The 20,000-nt window shown below is 37.2% G+C and overlaps 1 protein-coding gene and 1 long non-coding RNA gene across 2 annotated transcripts in view; both read left to right on the forward strand.

Moving 5' to 3' along the window:
• The window catches only part of LOC115217841, a 153,567-nt gene that overhangs the window by 10,992 nt on the left and 122,575 nt on the right, over nt 1-20,000 (forward strand). The window contains exon 2 of the mRNA XM_036507773.1: nt 8,137-8,361. Within this exon, the coding sequence (XP_036363666.1) occupies nt 8,307-8,361 (55 nt within the window). The 5' untranslated portion in view covers nt 8,137-8,306. The remainder of the gene's footprint in view (nt 1-8,136; nt 8,362-20,000) is intronic.
• The window catches only part of LOC118765632, an 8,975-nt gene continuing 4,183 nt past the window's right edge, over nt 15,209-20,000 (forward strand). The window contains exon 1 of the long non-coding RNA XR_005001498.1: nt 15,209-15,219. This is a non-coding gene — a long non-coding RNA (uncharacterized LOC118765632). The remainder of the gene's footprint in view (nt 15,220-20,000) is intronic.

The raw sequence follows: 20,000 nt of genomic DNA on the forward strand, positions 1-20,000 counted from the left end.
ACAACCATTCTCAAATGTTTGATGGAATTTCTGAAACATTATAACATAAATATTGTATTTTATTTTATTTTATTTTAATTCATTCCATTTCATTTCCTTGGAAATATTTGAAGATTTTCTGTACCTTTATATAAATAAACTAAGGAAGAGGTCCTTTATTTCTTCTAACTTTATTATTACCAATAAATGTATGTATGTATGTGTGTATGTATGTATGTATGTATGTATGTATGTATGTATGGATGGATGGATGCATGGATGGATGCATGGATGGATGGATGGATGGATGCATGGATGGATGGATGCATGTATGTATGTATGGGTGGATGGATGAATGGATGGATGGATGGATGGATGGATGGATGGATTGATGCATGTATGTATGCATGTATGTATGCAAGTAAGTTGTATGTATGTATGTGTGTGTGTATGTATGTAGGTATGTGTGTGTGTATGTGTGTGTGGTGTGTGTGTGTGTGTTTGTTTGTGTCTCCTTGTCTTGACATCATAGCATAGTTAGTCATAAATCCTCCATTTCCAGTCTACTGTGAAAATATGTCAGACCAGGAAGAAATATGACCTTGCTTGGAATCAGGTGAGGGTTGGTGACAGGAAGGGCATCAGGCCATAGAAAACCTCAACACATTCTGTTATAAAACCATGCAAGCATGAAAATAATAGATGTTATAATTAAGAGGGTAATGATGATGATATAGATGCAGGTATAGCTGTCATATTGAGAAGTTTGCATCATTGAGAAGATTTCAGGTTCAGTTCCACTGCACAGCACCTTGGGCAAATATCTTCTACTATAGCCCTAGGCTGACCAGAGTATTGTGAGTGGATTTGATAGACAGAAACTGAAAGAAGCCCATTGTATGTGTATGTACACGCCCCCCCCCCACACACACATGTACTAATTTATTTCGCCAGCTGCTACCTCCCTAATATGGTCAATTAGAATTGATCAAACTCCCTTTCTTATCCAGTGAGTAACTCCACCCCTTCTAACACCAGTCCACCTGTGATTATCTTAGTTGGCTTACCTACTTACCTTTTCCTTCATCCCCTCCTCCTCTGGGATATGCCTCCAGTGTGTATAAATTTTGGTTGCTGCTTGTCTCCAACTTGTATTTCTTTGTCGATTTTCTGATGATACATTTGCCGCATGCTTGCTCTCTAAGCTGCTTCTATTGGTTGCATTTGTAGTGTGACATCATGTATTACTGAATACTGAATCATATGTAACAAATGGAATAAAGGAGCACCAAACTATGCCCATATTTTCTCCTCTTACTATTACACACACACCTTTAGGCAGCAATTTAGCACAGTGTGGATGACTCTCTCAGAGTACCAACTGTTAAAACACCTGAAAATCATAGGCAGAGAAGACAACTCACTCCAAATCCCATTCAGGAGGGATGGACATTGATGCTTCACCATTTTTGTGGTTTATCAATGTCAGGTACCTGAACTGAATTAGAGGCACATTGAATCGCCAGTTTATGACAATATTCCAATAGTGTAAAAACTATTTGCTTGTCTGCCCTGATGATGTATACAAGTGTAATATGAATATATTTATAGTCACAGGGTCAGAGATATATGTACATATATTTGATCATATGGATATGTATTACTAAATTTATATGTTACTTATATATTGTTAATGTACATGTATATCTCCTTATAAATTTGTGTATCTAAAGAAAATGCATCAGACTTATGCCTTCATCTGGTTTCATAGGTAATTTCATGCATTATATGTATATATTTACCTACAATATTATAATATAAATGCAAATAGTGACACTAGAAACAGACTAGAAATCTATTTGGAATAAGATGGGTCTTCAATCCTAAACTTCTCAAAACACACAGTTTATTATTTCTTAACAGAAATCTAATAACACCAACACCGATTCAACCTCAGTCTGCCACATGCTAGCTGACCAATTGATTCATCTACAAATATGGTTTTGTGAGCCCTAAAGCAAAACAAATCCAGCTTTCTATACAATTGCTAACCAACCACATGTGTCCGGGTTCAGTCCCACTGCGTGGCATCTTGGGCAAGTGTCTTCTGCTATAGCCCCGGGCCGACCAATGCCTTGTGAGTGGATTTGGTAGACGGAAACTGAAAGAAGCCTGTCGTATATATGTATATATATATATATATATATATATATATATATATATGTGTGTGTGTGTGTGTGTGTCTGTCCCCCTAGCATTGCTTGACAACCGATGCTGGTGTGTTTGTGTCCCTGTCTCTTAGCGGTTCGGCAAAAGAGACCGATAGAATAAGTACTGGGCTTACAAAGAATAAGTCCCGGGGTCGATTTGCTCGACTGAAGGCGGTGCTCCAGCATGGCCGCAGTCAAATGACTGAAACAAGTAAAAGAGTAAAAGAGAGTAAAAGAGTATGCGCCGCACTTCACACATGTGTATGCGCAGTTACTGTCATGCTTGACTGAATCCTAAACAATAACACAATTCCCGCATCAAACCAAACAAATTTCCCTCACAACAGCTTTCTATCAACTCACATCCTACATAAATATACTTTCCTCCTGTCCTACTCTATCCCCTCCCTCGATAAACACTTCACCACCCTATCTATACCACACCTAATTATCACTTCCTGCAGCTCTGCCTACCCCCACCCACTAAAAACATGCCAAAGACTGTAAAGTCAAACCAAACAAAAATAAAGCACAGTCTGATGAAGGCAATTGACTGAAAATTCAAAGATTCTGTGTACTTTTGCCTTGTAAAAGTTTAATAATCATGTACTTGACTAAAAGGTAATGAATGATTCTTCAGTTTAATTTTAAACTGTTTTTATATATAACATGACATAATAAAACACTACTATATATTTATGTATATATATATATATATATACACACACACACACACATTTATTCAGTATGTCCATTATCTTCATCATCATCATCATCATCACTTAATGTCTGTTGTCCATGCTGGCATGGGTTGAACAGTTTGACCAGGGCTACACCAGACACCGGTTTGATTTGGCATGGTTTCTATGGATGAATACCTGCCCTTCCTATGACAAACCACTCTGAGAGTGTAATGGGTGCTTTTATGTGCCACCAGCACGAGTGCCAGTTGTATGACAGCAGTATCCCCCACAAGTAGGATTTCACTTGGTTTGATGTGTTTTCTTTTCAAGCACAGTATATTGCCAAAGGTTTCAGTTATTTGTCATTGCCTCTGCAAGGCCCAATGCTCAAAAGGTGTTTTTTATGTGCTGCACAACACTGGTATCAGCCACATTGCCCCCATGAGGCCCAAAACTCAACAGGTGCTTTTTATATGCCACCACCGTGGGTCCCAGATGCCTCCATGAAGCCCAGTGCTTGAAAGGTGCTTTTTACAAGCCATTGGCATTGGTGCTAATTATGTGAGCTGGCATCAGCCACTTAGCTTGATGGGTTTGCTAGAGATCTTGGTCACTAGTCATTGACTCTGTGAGGCCCAACGTTTGAAGATCATGCTTCACCCCTTTGTCCCATATCTACTTGGGTCTACCACTTCCACAAGTCCCCTCCATAGTTAGAGATCGGCGCTTCTTTACACAGCTGTCCTCATCTATATGTATCACATGACCATACTAGCACAGTCGGCTCTCTTGCTCACCACATCTAATGCCTCTTATACCCAACTTTTCTCTCAAGGTGCTTACAGTCTATTGTACATGCACACTGATACTGTACATCTCACAAAGCATACTAGCCTCGTTTCCTTCAAGCCTATTCATGTCCTCAGTGGTCACAGCCCTTCTTTCACTGCCACGTGACACAGCTATTCACACACAGGCATCATACAGTCTGCCTTTCACTCTGAGGGAGAGAGCCTTTGTTGCCAACAGAGGTAGGAGCTCTCTGAACTTTGCCCAACACATTCTTATTCTCGCTGCTACACTCTTAGGGCATTCATCTCTACCACTGATTTGGTCACCTAGATAACGGAAGCTATTGACTACCTCTAGCTTATCCACACTGGCATTTGATGGAAGCTATTTTCTGGCTATATTTAGTGTCTATTGTACCCGTGCACCTTCCACAAACAAAACCTATTTTCCCAGTTAACCTTCTTCTCGCCTCTTATGTGTCCATAACTTGCACCGAGTACATCTTATGGAATTTTTGCTTACACCTTCCTTACAGATTGAGCAGGGCCATCTACTGGGGCTATGTGCAGTTTGCTTGCTTTCCTACTTACTAAGTCTTTGGTTTTTGCTAGGTTAACTCTAAACTAAGACTTTGGTTTTATGTATATATATATATATATATATATATATATATACAAAATAAGAAAATGGAGAAACACATCTTAATCAATGATCAACTACCAGATAATACCCAATCACATAATTTATTGTAGTGGTTTAATAAATTATGTGATTGGGTATTATCTGGTAGTCGATTATTGATTAAGGTGTATTTCTCCATTTTCTTATTTTGTATTATTAATTTGTGGTAAAACATTTTACCTTTGCCCATATAATACAGTAAATGAATTAATTGCATCGCAATTCTTAACATTTATGTATTAACTTTGTTGGGTGCTTTACTAGCAGTATATTGGATATATGTTATCCCATGGAGGGTTGCACTTACAACCCCTATCTCAATTTGTATATATATATACAAGTAATAGGCCACTTTACACTAGGCCACTTGGTGTTTTAAATTGATGTTATTAATTAATATTCAATTTTTTTCACCCTTATTGTGATTTTAATAATATATATTTATATATATATATATATTTATATATATATATATATATATATATATATATATATATATAAATATATATACATATATACATATATATATACATATATACATATATATATCACCATCATTATCATGTCATGTCTATCGTCTATGCTGGTATGGGTTGGATGGTTTGACTAAACTTGGTAAGCTGAAGGGCTGTACTAGATTCCAGTCTCATTTGGCATGGTTTCTATGACTGAATGCCCTTCCTAATGCCAACCACAGCCAGAGTATAATGAGTGGTTTTACATGCCACAGGCATGGGTGCTATTTGTGTGACACCAGTATCTGCCATGACTATGGTGCATGTATGTCTATTCCTTCTGTTTTGCATATGTGAATTACAGGGTTTGTCGCGCCCGGAGTCCCACTTTGATAGAAATAAGCATTCTTGACTGCTATTTCTATTTTTTCGGTATGCGGTCAAGCAACCTGTTGCCTGTCCCTTTTTCTTATATACAATATATATACTGAACTTTACAGAAGTTCCTGCCGGTAATCGGCTATATTTACATACCGAATTCTACCAGTAAATAATTGTGGTTTTTTTAAAAACCTTTATAGAAATTATTTACCCTTATTATTATATTACTAATTGGATTTTTCACTCCCTTACGACAACCCAATAGTTCCTACTCCTATGGAACTATTTTTGTAGTGCGCATGGCAAAATTTTGGAGGGAAGATTTACGAATTCAAACGTCTATGTAGGTTTAGCCTTTGCTCGCTTTCTTCAAATATTTTGATGTCGCATGGTCAGAAGGTTTGAGGTACGTAGCATTTGATAAATCTATGATAAATCTATTTCAATGGAAAGCTGTGCTGAAGAAGGATGTGAAATATATATGCAATGTATATGAAATATATATCAAAAATATATATGAAATATATATTCAATATGTTTATAATCCAGAAACATGATGTTCACAGATAACCACCAGACTTCGTTTTCGATATCTATTCCTTCTGTTTTGCATATGTGAATTACAGGGTTTGTCGCGCCCGGAGTCCCACTTTGATAGAAATAAGCATTCTTGACTGCTATTTCTATTTTTTCGGTATGCGGTCAAGCAACCTGTTGCCTGTCCCTTTTTCTTATATATATATATATATATATAGGGAGAATTTATGAAAAAAACAAAAGACGAAGACAAGTGGTGTACAAAACAAACAGATGTATTAGTATAACGCTCAGGAATAGAAAAAGTCTTTCATGTTTCGAGCCTACGCTCTTCTACAGAAAGGAACACAGAAAAACAAGGAGAGAAAAAAATGTGTGTAGTGGCTAATGATCTATCTTGGCGACTGACTTCGGACAGAAGGGTCACACATGAGAGGGAAGAAGTAGGGGAGATAACAAAGTAAAGATGACCCCCCCCAGCACAAAGGTGCGTGTGTGTATAAGAGAGTATGTATGTGCGTGTGAAAGAAGGCTGGTGGTCTGGACGTGTGCGTGTATGTACGTGTAGGTGTGAAAATGTGGGGATGGGTGTGTGGGTGGCGTGTTGTGATGTGATGTGTAATGTTGTATGGTGTAGTGTGGTGTGGTGTGATGTTGTTGGGAGGTGGGAGAGGCGAGAGTGGTGAAAGCACGGGAGGGGTGTGGGTTCGGCTGAGGGTTGGGGTAGAGTTGGGGTTTGTGGGTAGGCAGGGGTGGGGGTAGAGGTCGGGTATGTGGGAGAGGGTGTGTGGGATAGGATGGAGGGATGGGAAGGATAGGGAAGGTGGAGTAGGAATGTGTAGGGGTGGGCTTATGGGGGAGGAGAAGGTGGGTATGTGAGGAAAGAGAGGAGGAGAGAAGAAAGAAAGAGAAAGAGAGAAAGAGAGTAAGAGAGAAGAGGGAAAGAGAAGTAGGAGTGAAGAGAAGTAGGAGTAAAGAGATGTAGGAGTCGGAGCAAGAGAGAAGAGTTGGGTGGGAGGAAGTATATATATATATATATATATATAGCAATTAAGGACAACTACTTAATAAGGAAAACTTAACAAGAAATTGTCAGGTAGATAGCGTGAAAACCTCATAAGAGAAAAAATTTCGAAAATAATTATTTCTTATTGAACATATTAATTTATATATAGAGGGCATTATACATCCATGCCAGATGGCATTATACATACATGCCACACGCTAAGAGGGACATTTAGTCATTTCTACCAAAAATATTACTAATCCCACCGAATGCAATTTTTCAAAGTAAGACATTTAAAAAATATAGACCTGTATCACAGTGATTTCATACTTACGTATTCATCAGCAGGCCTGGATGTATCATACATAAACGACCCTGCCTCGCTTAAGCCGATCAGCTAACTGATCAACATCAACGAAGCACATGGGTGATTTTACATATATTACATCCTGTAAATGTCGGACTTTTACGAATTGCATTTCGGGAAAGGAAAAGTTTTTTCGGAATAAAAATTTAGCAATTAAGGACAACTACTTAATAAGGAAAACTTAACAAGAAATTTTTTTTTCTCTTATGAGGTTTTCACGCTATCTACCTGACAATTTCTTGTTAAGTTTTCCTTATTAAGTAGTTGTCCTTAATTGCTAAATTTTTATTCCGAAAAAACTTTTCCTTTCCCGAAATGCAATTCGTAAAAGTCCGACATTTACAGGATGTAATATATGTAAACTCACCCATGTGCTTCGTTGATGTTGATCAGTTAGCTGATCGGCTTAAGCGAGGCAGGGTCGTTTATGTATGATACATCCAGGCCTGCTGATGAATACGTAAGTATGAAATCACTGTGATACAGGTCTATATTTTTTAAATGTCTTACTTTGAAAAATTGCATTCGGTGGGATTAGTAATATTTTTGGTAGAAATGACTAAATGTCCCTCTTAGCGTGTGGCATGTATGTATAATGCCATCTGGCATGGATGTATAATGCCCTCTATATATAAATTTATATATATATATATATATATATATATATATATATATGTACATACATACTTTCTTTTTGGAATGGTGAAACTTAAAGCAGATGAAAGCTATAGATAATAGCATGTAAGTATTGGGTTAACAGACCCCTTGAATAAAAAAGTTTGATGGCTGCCTTTGGGTCTCAGACCCACATCTTATGTGTATATGCATCAATTATTCAGATTTTAAAACATCTGTAATAACTGCCAAATATATTGCAATAGCTGGGATGCATTTCTTCAAAATCCTTCTACCTCCTTTGAACTTGTAATTTTGTGCCACCCTCCCCCCCTTAAACACACAATCATTCAAAATACTAAGAATTGCAAAACATTATGTATTATTTTAACTGATGAAAGACTATTCCTTATTTTTGTCTCCTTTACAGTTTGTAAATACAGTTAAACAGACGAAAGTACAGAAATCAATGACACTCATCTCTAAGAACATTTCATATAGAAATTCCAATCAACTTCATTTACAAAAGATCTTAATAAACAAAAACAAAAAGGAAAATTAGTATTTGTCAAGAAGATCCACTTCATTCCATCTACCACCATGTTACTTAATTTCTGTTGGTGTATTTTAGTCTTCGTCTGTCTTCATTTTGCAAGTAAGTTCTTTTTGTTATATTTATTATTTATTTATGAAATCACTGAGTATGGCTGTGTACGATCAAGCAGTTTGTTTCCAGGTCAGTTTCTATTGTATGACACCTTGGATTATTGTCTTGTACAATAGTCTCACGTCAACCAAAGACTATGGAGTGGAATTTCATATATAAAGATTTTGTAGAGTCTATTTCTGTTCCTGTTCTTGGTTTAATCTTTTTCATACTAAACTACCTGAAATTGCACCTGGTTGAATAATACAAGCTTCCTGTTTTAAAATAATCCAAATGGAAACCTTACATCAAACTTTCATGTCAATTTATGTTCCAAATAACAGCTTAATAACGACACAGTTATTTTACTAAATTCTTTATTATTTTCAAAAGTAATAGACAAAAGCAATGTATTTCAACAGAAATATGGTAGAAAATGGTTTAATGCTATCACCTGGCTCTTGGAGAAATTTTGCAGAATTCACTGTGTGGTAATCATTTGAGCTTGGTCTTCCTGTTTAAAGACAACTTCTTTGCATAATTTCTGGTGACACTGAAGGATCACAGAACATTCTCTAACAGGATATATACAGAGAGAGTTTACAATTTATAGGAAAAATCCAGGATTAATTTCAGGATAGTAAGTCATATTTAGCAGAAAATAGGAAAATTGAATAAGGTGACGAACGCTCAGGATGGTGTTAATCCAATTATATCTTGAAGTCTTCTACATATGTTTCGATGGATGCACTCCAAAACTGTCTGACAGGATAAATTATGGTCAGCAATGCATCAGTCTTGTCAGGAAGGTTATAACAAACTCGACAAACAGACATGTTAACAGAAATAGAAAGTTTTATAAATTATAACGCATTTATATTCATATGCACACATGCATTCACCCACTCAAATATGTGACATGTATATATAAACACTATATACTTACAAAAACAAATGTATACAAACACATACACATGCATTAAAATACAGACACATACACCAGGCTCCAATCTGATCTGGCAATGTTTCTACAGCTGGATGCACTTCTTAATGCCAGCCACCCCCAGAGTGTAGTAGGTGCTTTTTATGTGCCACCAGCACAGGAGCCAGCCAGGCAGCTCTGGCATCGATCAGATTCAGATAGTGCTTCTTACGTGCCACTGGCATGGGGGCCAGTCAGTGGGTACATGTATATACAAATACATATACATATATACAAATATATACAAATATATATATATATATATATGCATACATACATATCTATATTCATATATGTTTTATAAACTTTTTATATATAAACATATACATAAATACATACAAAGGCACAGGAGTGGCTGACTGGTAAGAAGCTTGCTTCTCAACCACATATTTCTGGGTTCAGTCCCACTGCATGGCACCTTGGGTGAATGTCTTCTACTATAGCTTCAAGCCAACCAAAGCCTTGTGAGTGGATTTGGTAGATGGAAACTGAAAGAAGCGCATCATATATATATATGTATGTATGTATGTATTTGTTGTTTGTGTCTCTGTTTGTCCCTCTAGCATCGCTTGACAACTGATGCTGGTGTGTTTATGTCCCCATCACCGAGTGGTTCAGCAAAAGAGACCAATAAAATAAGTACTAGGCTTACAAAGAACAAGTCCTGAGGTCCAGAATGGCCATATATAAATGATTGAAACAAGTAAAAGAATATAGATACAGGCAAACAGACATACATATATATTCAAATAAATACATACTTATGCTGGGATATACTTGCAAACATATGCATGTGTATCTCTACACATATATTCTTACTTGTTCTTGCAGCAACGACATAGAATCATACTTACGCTAAAATATATGTTTACAATCACGTACTTATACACATAAACAAACAATTATATACATACACAAGAGCATACACATCCCAAAACATTGATTGACCCAAACACATAATTGTATACACATACACACACTTATTTAAACACATACAGATTATTGTTCATTCACAAAATATTTACATACAAACAGTGGACGCTAGGAATTTAAAATGGGGTTATTGGAACAAACTAGATATTGTGAGAGAAGGAGATGTATAGAAAGATAGGAAGGGGGAAAGAAAGGAAAGATAAAACAAAGTAAAAGAAAAAGGGAGAGAGAGTGGGGAGAGGAAGGGGCAAATTGTAAATATAAAAAAGTGAATTTAAAGAAAGGCAAGAAGGGAAGAGGGAAGAAAACTTATGGCAAGTAAGATAGAAGGAAAACAAAAAATTTAAAGAAAATTTGCATAAATTATTATTAGGTTATGGGAAGAAATTATTTGAAAGAACTAAAAAAGTGTTAATTCATACATTTGTAAACTCACTATCTCTCTCATAAGCATATATAATATAACTACACATATACTAGTATATATATATAGTTTTGTTTCTAAAATTACAAACCTTGCTCCAAATCACAATTACTTTAAAAAAACTTCCTTTTAAATTTATTGAACTAAAATCAGTTTAATTTTATTATAACAAATCAATATTATATGATTTCTTCATTGTAAAATCACATGACCTAATAATAAGCAGGATGTTGGGTTAATAATCATAAGTTTATAGGTTCAATTCCTCGATTGGACAATGCATTATATCATTTTATGCTTCATTTCATGTCACTCCAGACTATTCAGATGAAAATAGGTACGAGTTTATAACTGGTACTTTTTTCCAGCTGAGTTCAGTGGAGCGTAGCATTGGTGCTACCTTCTTTCTCTCTAGCTGTCACATTCATGTTGCTACACTATATTAAGGACAGGAGGTTTCACAGGGTGTCTATGTTTACCTGTGCATACATAAAAATCTGAAACAAATGGCAAAAGTATGTTACATGTTACCAGGTCATATTCACTTGCCAATGACAGCTCTGCTTTATTTCTATGTCATAATGAAATACTGTAAACTAATTATAAACTCTGATAATGAATTAAGGACTTGATTACACATATAAGGATTATAAAGATTTGAGTTTATTTAAAGTATTTAGTCTGAAGGCAAGTATGGCTATGTGATTGAGAAGCTTATTTTACAAGTATATGGTTTTGTGTACAATCTCATTTTGCAGTACCCTGTACAAATATTTCTTTATTCTAACCTGATGAGGACTAATCTTGGACAAAATTTCATAGAAAGAAACTGAGTTTAAACCCACCAGAGAGAGCACTTTTGTTTCTGAGTAAACCTTTCTCTCATTTTAATGATTTTGGGGTACCTTTAGCAGAGTTCACTCTATTACAAGCAAACATGACCCTCTAGTCCCTTGGTATCTTTAATAATAATCCACTTTATTGCAAATAAATATCACCACTTGGTCTTTGAGTACCTCTAGCATAGTCCACTCTGCTGGTAGGAGTTTGGTCAAGGTATCTGGTCTAACAATAAATATTTTTCCCTTTCTTCCACTAGTTTTAGTGGCTTTGAAAGATCATAAAGCTCTTTCCACCAAAAATAAATAAATAGATATTATAAAAACTTGAAATAGATTTCAATTTCTATATCTATCTTTACTTCTTTTTCTTTCAGATCATTTAAACTACTAAAGTTATTTTGTTATTACACATCTTTCCTAAGAGACATCCAAATTATCAACTTCCTTTTCTCCTTACATTTACTGAAATCTTTTTCACTACATGTATGTATATATATATATATATATATATATATATATATATACATATATATTGAGAGAGAGAGATGAATTCATGATCTTCGAACATGAATTCAACTGATTTAACATAGTTACAAATCCACAGAATATAAATATTTACATTGATTCTGCTACTATTCAGTTGTAGCAGAATCAATGCAAATATTTTGTTAAATCAGTTGAATTGTCCTTTATGTTTGAAGTTCATGAATACATCTGACAAAACGGTTTCTTTTTAATGATGTAATGCTTTCATTAAACAATTAAAGGAATCAATGGAAATGGCTGTAATGGATTGACACCTTACCTCTTTGTTACTCACTTATATTCTATTCACCTATCCTGGAATCTGCATTTTATAAATATTATAGACAGTATTTTTGATATCAAGTACATGTCTGAATAGCTAAGAGCAGTTTTCCTCACTTATCTGGGTCTAATTATCTGCAAGAATTGACCAATTAAGTTGTAGGGTTGAGTTTGACTTCACCCTACTACACTTAGGGGTATTAGGATTAGGTTTCTGTCAATAAGCAACAAATAGTAACATTGCACTAAGGTTTTACCTAACTTTTTTGCATTGATATACTTATGTATTAAATCTCCCCTAACAGATTCAATTTCAGTTATTTCTGCCAACTCCTTTAATAATGCTATATCTATTAAATAGCAGTTAGCCTGTAACTTCTGACCCCTGTGACATGGACCATACCATTAAACTCACCACACAACATATTACCCTTGCTATTTCCCCCAGTATAATGTAAACATGATGTAAACTGCAGCCTGTGGAAATTTCTCCTGAGAGTGACTTTATTTATTTACCATAAGATGTAATACCAAGAATTATAATAGCACCTTAAAATGAAGTTCTTACCATTCCTTTCTATTCCATTATTTTTATTTCATCTCACTCTATTATCTTAATTTACTTTCCCACATGTCAGTTTTCTAACATGTGGACTCTCTGAAGAAGCCTTGGGGCTCAACTATTGTCCAATCCCTGTCCAATGTTTGTTCATCCCTGTATATCACTGACGTGATGAGGATAACTTGGGAGATTTGGCAGCCTCATGGTAGAAATGGCTGTAAGAGTTTAGTATTTGTACACTCATCTATTATTATTCATTTATTTATATTTATATATATAAAGTTAATCCAAACAAGAAAGCACAAAAAACACAACAATGCGAGGATGTGGAACAAATATAGTATTATTGGACACTCAGGAAAGAAGGAAAGAAGGAGGGTTTAACGTTTCAAGCGGAGCTCTTCGTCAGAAATGTAGGAGAAGGAAAGATCCAGAGAAAGGAAGACAGAGGGAAAAAAATTGCCAACGGTACACACAAGGTCACATTTTGAAAGACCGGAAGGAAAAGGGTGAAGAAAGATGTTTTCAAAGACAGGAGAATGGTAAAGGGGGAATGTATGTGTAAGTGTGGATATGTGCGTGCACGGAGGTCTGCGTATATAGGGTGCTTTTTACAGGCAACCGGCACTGGTGCCAGGGGGGTGCTGGCAGTGGCCATGATCGGTTGGTGCTTATTATGTGCCACCAGCACAGAAGCCAGTCAAAACAGCGCTGGCATCGGCCACATTCGGATGGTGCTTTTTACGTGCTACCGGCACAGATTTCATAACTACAATTTCCATTTGATATTTATTTTGATATTGATATTGATGTTGATGTACTTGACTCAATAGGTCTCCTCAAGCAAAGCAGGTCACTCTACGATCCAAGGTAGGCACAGCAGGACGTTCTGCAATCCAAGGTACTTTGAATGGGCTGGGGCTATACGAAACTGGTGCAGGAAGCAGCTTGGGTCTTTGCAGTCACTGCATATCTACAGAGATCATGGTCCTTTGTCATTGCCTCTGTGAGGCCCAATGCTCAGAGGTCATGCTTGACTACATCATCCCAAGTCTTCCTGGGTCTACCTCTACCCCAGATTCCTTCAACTGTTTGGGGGTGGCACTTCTTCACACATCTCTCCTCATCCATCCGCAGTACATGACCATACCATTGCAAGCGTCTCTCTTGCATGCCACATCTGATGCTTCTTATGTCCAGCATTTCTCTCAGGGTGCTTACATTCTGTCGTGTGTGCACACTGACATTACACATCCAGCGGATCATGTTAGCTTCATTTCTTTCAAGTCTACGTATGCCTTCTGCAGTCACAGCCCATGTTTCACTACCATGAAGCAAAGTTTACTGCAAACCGCCATGTTTCACTACCGTGAAGCATGGCGGTTTGCACATATGCATCATACAATCTACCTTTCACTCTGAGCGAGAGACCCTTTGTCACCAGTAGGGGAAGGAGCTTTCTAAACTTTACCCAGGCTATTCGTATTCTAGTGGTGACACTCTCTGAGCATCCACCTCCACTACTAACTTGGTCACCTAGGTAGCGGAGACTATCAACTACTTCTAGTTTCTCCCACTGGAGTGTGATGGAATCTGTTTTCTGAGCATCTGTGGTGTCTATTGCCCCTGTGCATCTGCCGCACATGAAAGCTATCTTATCAGTTAATTTTCCCTTGATGATGCTGCACCTCTTATGCGTCCATAGCTTACACTGGGTACATCTTATGGATTTTCTACCTACACCTTTCCTACAGATCGAGTAGGGCCACCTGCCCAAGGGTGTGTGTGATGAGTTCACCTTTCTGCTTACTATAACTTTGGTCTTTGCTACATTTACTCTTAGGCCCTTTGATTCTGAACCTTGCTTCCACAAAGCACCCACTACACTCACGGAGTGGTTGGCGTTAGGAAGGGCATCCAACTGTAGAAACACTGCCAGATCAGACTGGAGCCTGGTGCAGCCACCTGGCTTCCCAGACCCCGGTCAAACTGTCCAACCTGTGCTAGCACGGAAAACGGATGTTAAACGATGATGATGATGATGATGATATATATATGTATATATATATATATCTGTTTATGTATTTATTGGCTTATTTTATTTGGTTACTTGGATCACTTACACATATGTTTGTAATCAATTAATAGATAGATATAATGAATGCTTACTGGCTGATGTATGTCGATTGTTTATCCTCTCCATTTTCTTATTTGCTATATATATGTGTGTGTGTGTGTGTGTGTGTGTTGATAACACTATTATCTTCAACTGAATACCAACGCAAGATGCTTATCTGAATCAGTTCACTTGGAAAACGTCATGAGTGACAGGCCCTTAGTGAAATTGCAAATTTGCATACAAAGCAATGTGCAGTCACTGCAGTCGAAATATATGTAGATCAGATATATGCCGTAGAAAACTTTTAAATAAAGAAGTTTCGGACATGAATAGAATATCCACTCACCTCTTCATCATCAATGTTATTAAATACTCTCCGAAATATGTACAGTTCTGAATAGGAATATGGAATTACTCAATCAGTGAAGTTACCAGTTTCAGTATCTCTTTCTAAGCTTGAGTACTATATAATGGAACATTGTGGATAGAAAGCATCTAAACCAATTTCAGAGGTAATAAGGTATCTGCCAGGATAACTTAACCCTTATATACACTTTCTCTCTCTCTCTCTCTCTCTCTCTCTCTCTCTCTCTCTCTCTCTCTTCTCTCTCTCTTTCTTTCTCTCTCTCTCTCTCTCTCTCTTCTCTCTCTCTCTCTCTCTCTCTCTCTCTCTTTCTCTCTCTCTCTCTCCCTCCCTCCCTCTCTTTCTCCATATATATCATCATCATCATCGTTTAATGTTCGCTATCCATGCTAGCATGGGTTGGACGATTTGACTGAGGACTGGCGAGCCAGATGGCTGCACCAGGCTCCAATCTGATCTGGCAGAGTTTCTACAGCTGGATGCCCTTCCTAATGCTAACCACTCCGAGAGTGTAGTGGGTGCTTTTACATACCACCAGCATGAGGGCCAGTTAGGCAGTACTGTCAATGGCCACACTCAAATGGTGTTCTTTATGTGCCACCCGCACAGGAGCCAGTCCAGCGGCACTGGCAACGACCTTGCTCGAATATTTTCCCCATGCCACCAGCACAAGTGGCAGTAAGGCAATGCTGGTGATGATCACACTCAAATGGTGCTGTTTACATGTCACCGGCACGGAAGCCAGTTTGCTGCTCTGGCAACGATCATACTCTGATGGTGCCCTTAGTGCTCCACAAGCATGGATGCCACTCATCGAATTCGATTTCGATTTCGATTTCACTTGCTTCAACAAGTCTTCGCAAGCAGAGTTTAGTGTCCAATGAAAGAAAGGTACTCATAAGTGGGCTGGTTACACCAATGGCATAGGCCATGAGGTTATGGTCTCACTTGGCTTGCTGGGTTTTCTCAAGCACAGCATATTTCCAAAGGTCCCAGTCACTAGTCATTGCCTCAGTGAAGCCTAATGTTAAAAAAATCATGCTTTACCACCTCATCCCAGGTTTTCCCGGGTCTACCTCTTCCACAGATTCCCTCCACTGCTAGTGCGTGGCACATTTTCACACAGCTATCCTCATATCCATTTTCACCACATGACCATACCAGCACAATCGTTTCTCTTGCACACCACATCTGATGCTTCTTAGGTCCAACTTTTCTCTCAAGGTACTTATACTCTGTCAAGTATGCACTCTGACTTTACAAATCCATTGGAGCATACTGACTTCATTCCTTGCAAGCTTACGCATGTCCTCAGCAGTCACAGCCCATGTTTCACTGTCATGTAGCATGGCTGTTTGTACACATGCATCATACAGTCTACCTTTTACTCTGTGCAAGAAGCCCTTTGTCACCAGCATATATATATATATATATATATATATATATATATATATATACACACACACATATATATAAAGTTCAGCTAAACCAGAAAGTATTAGTTAGTAAATAGGGAGGGTACATTCCTAAAAATGAACAGCACATCTCTTTAAGAGATTAGTAGGTGGAAATCCAGCAAGTAATAATTAAAATATATATATAATCTAGCTCAACAGGGCATTGCAGAACATAAAAAACTATGATATTTAAGCAAGCGTCAGAAGATGTCATTGAAAGATTTACTTTCCCTTGGTCTAGAGGAAAAGAGGAAAACAAAGATGTTATAACAGCCGATGGATCATCATTATCTCCATTTTAGTCTAAAGAAGACTAGATAAATATAACCAGGAAATGTACTAGAAGACTTTGCACTTAATTTGCATGACTATTATCCTTTCTGTCCTTTTCATTATTTTTGAATGGAAAATGTTGAAATGACCTAAAGTTTTTTTCTTCATATGGAACACCCATCAGTTGATTAGGAGGTCTGGCTCTTTTACTTATTTCTTTTTTTTTGTTTTTTGTCTCTCTGTGGTTAGTCGTAAGTCACATCCACCAATGGAATGAAGCTATTTGATTGGTGTAAAGCAGTGTCCTTAAGGTCAGTTAATCTGGCATGCAGAAACTTATCAATGCAATGGCTGAGGATGCATCCACAATGGAACTAAGAAAACATTCGAATTTATAATTATTAAGAGCAAACTTAAGTAAAATGATATGAATATGGAAAATTGTTACCTAATGATGGTGTGCAGAGTAGAAACATATGTTGTGAGACATTAATGAAACCTGTGGATTTCTATCCACGTTTTATTGTTGCTTTTATTATATTTATCCTAAGCTGAAAGGAGTTCCATGTGTATACTCGTACTATTGGATTATCCTGGGAAATGGAATTAACAGGTGATAACTGACAAGAGGCATAGGGGCATTTTAAGAAGTACACATTGCAAAGTATTTGCCAAAACTAAGCTAAATGGAATAGACTCCATGAAATGCCAGGTGGGAAAACTAGAAGTAGTTGATAGCTTCCATTACCTAGGTGACCAACTCAGTAGTGGATGTGGATGCTCCAAGAGTGTAGCTGCTAGAATAAGAATAGGCTGGGCAAAGTCCAGAGAGCTCCTACCTCTGTTGGTAAAAAAGTATTTATAATACTCGTAAATAAATGGCAATAAAACAACAGCAGAATGTAAAGAATATTTTATGTAAAGAAAAAAGAATGTCAAGATCATTTATAATAAAAAATAGTTTTTATCATAATCGTTTTCTGAATCACTCTCACTCTCAATAGACTCATGCATACCGTCACTTGTAGACATGATTGCTAATTCACAAGACAGTCTTGTAGATTTCTTTTTAAGAAACAAGTCTAGAGTTGTTTGCTGAGAAGAAGCTTTTTTTTTTTTTGCTGTCTATAAATTTCTTGGTAACATGCAGAAACATTTGTTATGATAGTAGAAACATTTGCATTTCATTCAACATCTGGATCTTGTGCTTGAAAAATTTCAGCTCACCACACAAAAGTGAGCTAAAAAATAAAACTCATAAACCCAGGGTCTCGTAAAATGAGTCCTCGTATAGTGAGGTATTACTGTGTGTGTATATATATATATTTGATATATGCATGCAGATATAAAGATATTCACATACATATACGTACCGAAATATACACAGTCACAACCACACCCACACACAAGCACATATATGTATACATGTATTCACAAACATATTTTTATACATACATATGTATAAGTGTGTGTACATACATGCACATATGCACCTATATAAGCATACAAAAAATATGCATAAACTTACATACACATTCACCTATATATTATTATAAACCCTGCATCCAAACAGCAAGCCATTAATCTGACTATCAGTTGAATCGCTCAACTATCCATCAACAGATATGTACCAATACATAAATATATGCACAATACATATTTACTCACAAATGTAGAGAACTCATGGGAGAAGAAGATTCCACCGATTTTGATCTGAAAGAGGGACTAGCAATCTGAAGGGACAGAAGCGTTGTAGAGAAAACCATGAAGGATATGAAGACAGAGAAAGTCCCAATTCAACAGGAATCACCACTGCGATGCTTAAAATATCTGGCAGCGTGTGTTATGATTTAGTCACCTGTATAATTAATCAGGTGGTACACGAAGGAGTCATACCCAATGACTGGTGTAGCAGCACCATAGTCAACTGCTACAAATGTAAAGGTGACACCTTAGAAATAATTACAGAGGTATCAAATTGTTGGATCAGGTGACAAAAGTCACAGAGGGGATCACAGCCCAACCAGTTAGGTAGAGAGTTTGTCTAGATGAGATGCAGTTTGGTTTTGTGCCATACAGAAACACCATTAATGGTGGTGAGCTGACAGAAATATTAGCATGCCGGGCGAAATGCTTAGCGGTATTTCGTCTGCCGTTACGTTCTGAGTTCAAATTCTGCCGCGGTCTACTTCCCTTTCATCCTTTTGGGGTCGATAAATTGAGTACAAGTTGCATACTGGGGTCGATCTAATCGACTTATTCCCTTTGTCTGTTCTTGTTTGTCCTCTCTGTGTTTAGCGTCTTGTGGGCAATAAAGAAATAAGAAATATTAGCATGCCGGGCGAAATGCTTAGCAGTATTTCGTCTGCTGTTACGTTCTGAGTTCAAATTAAGTCCCAATTATGCACTGGGGTCAATGTAATCGACTTAATCCCTTTGTCAGTCCTTGTTTGTCCCCTCTATGTTTAGCCCCTTGTGGACACAAAAGAAGTAAGAAACACCATTAATGCTATATTTCTGGTAATACAGCTGCAGGAGAAATACCTAGCCAAAGATAAACCTCTGTACTTGGCTTTTGTTGACATGGAGAATGCCTTTGACAGGGTCTCCAGTCTCTTACCTGATGGACAACGCAAAAACTAGGGATAGATCTGTGGCTTGTGAGAGCTGTACATGTCATGTACAGGAATGCTGTCAGTAAGGTGAGGGTTTGCAACAATTATAGTGATGAATTCAGGGTACAAGTAATGATTCACCAAGGGTCAGTCTTCAGCCTCTTCTTGTTTATCATAGTCCTCCAGACAATAACAGAGGAGTTTAAGATGAGCTACCATGGGAGCTCCTCTACGTTGATGACCTTGTTCTTATAGCTGAATCACTACCAG

The sequence above is a fragment of the Octopus sinensis genome, linkage group LG12 (genome assembly GCF_006345805.1).
Source record: "Octopus sinensis linkage group LG12, ASM634580v1, whole genome shotgun sequence".
NCBI classification, from domain to species: Eukaryota; Metazoa; Mollusca; class Cephalopoda; order Octopoda; family Octopodidae; genus Octopus; species Octopus sinensis.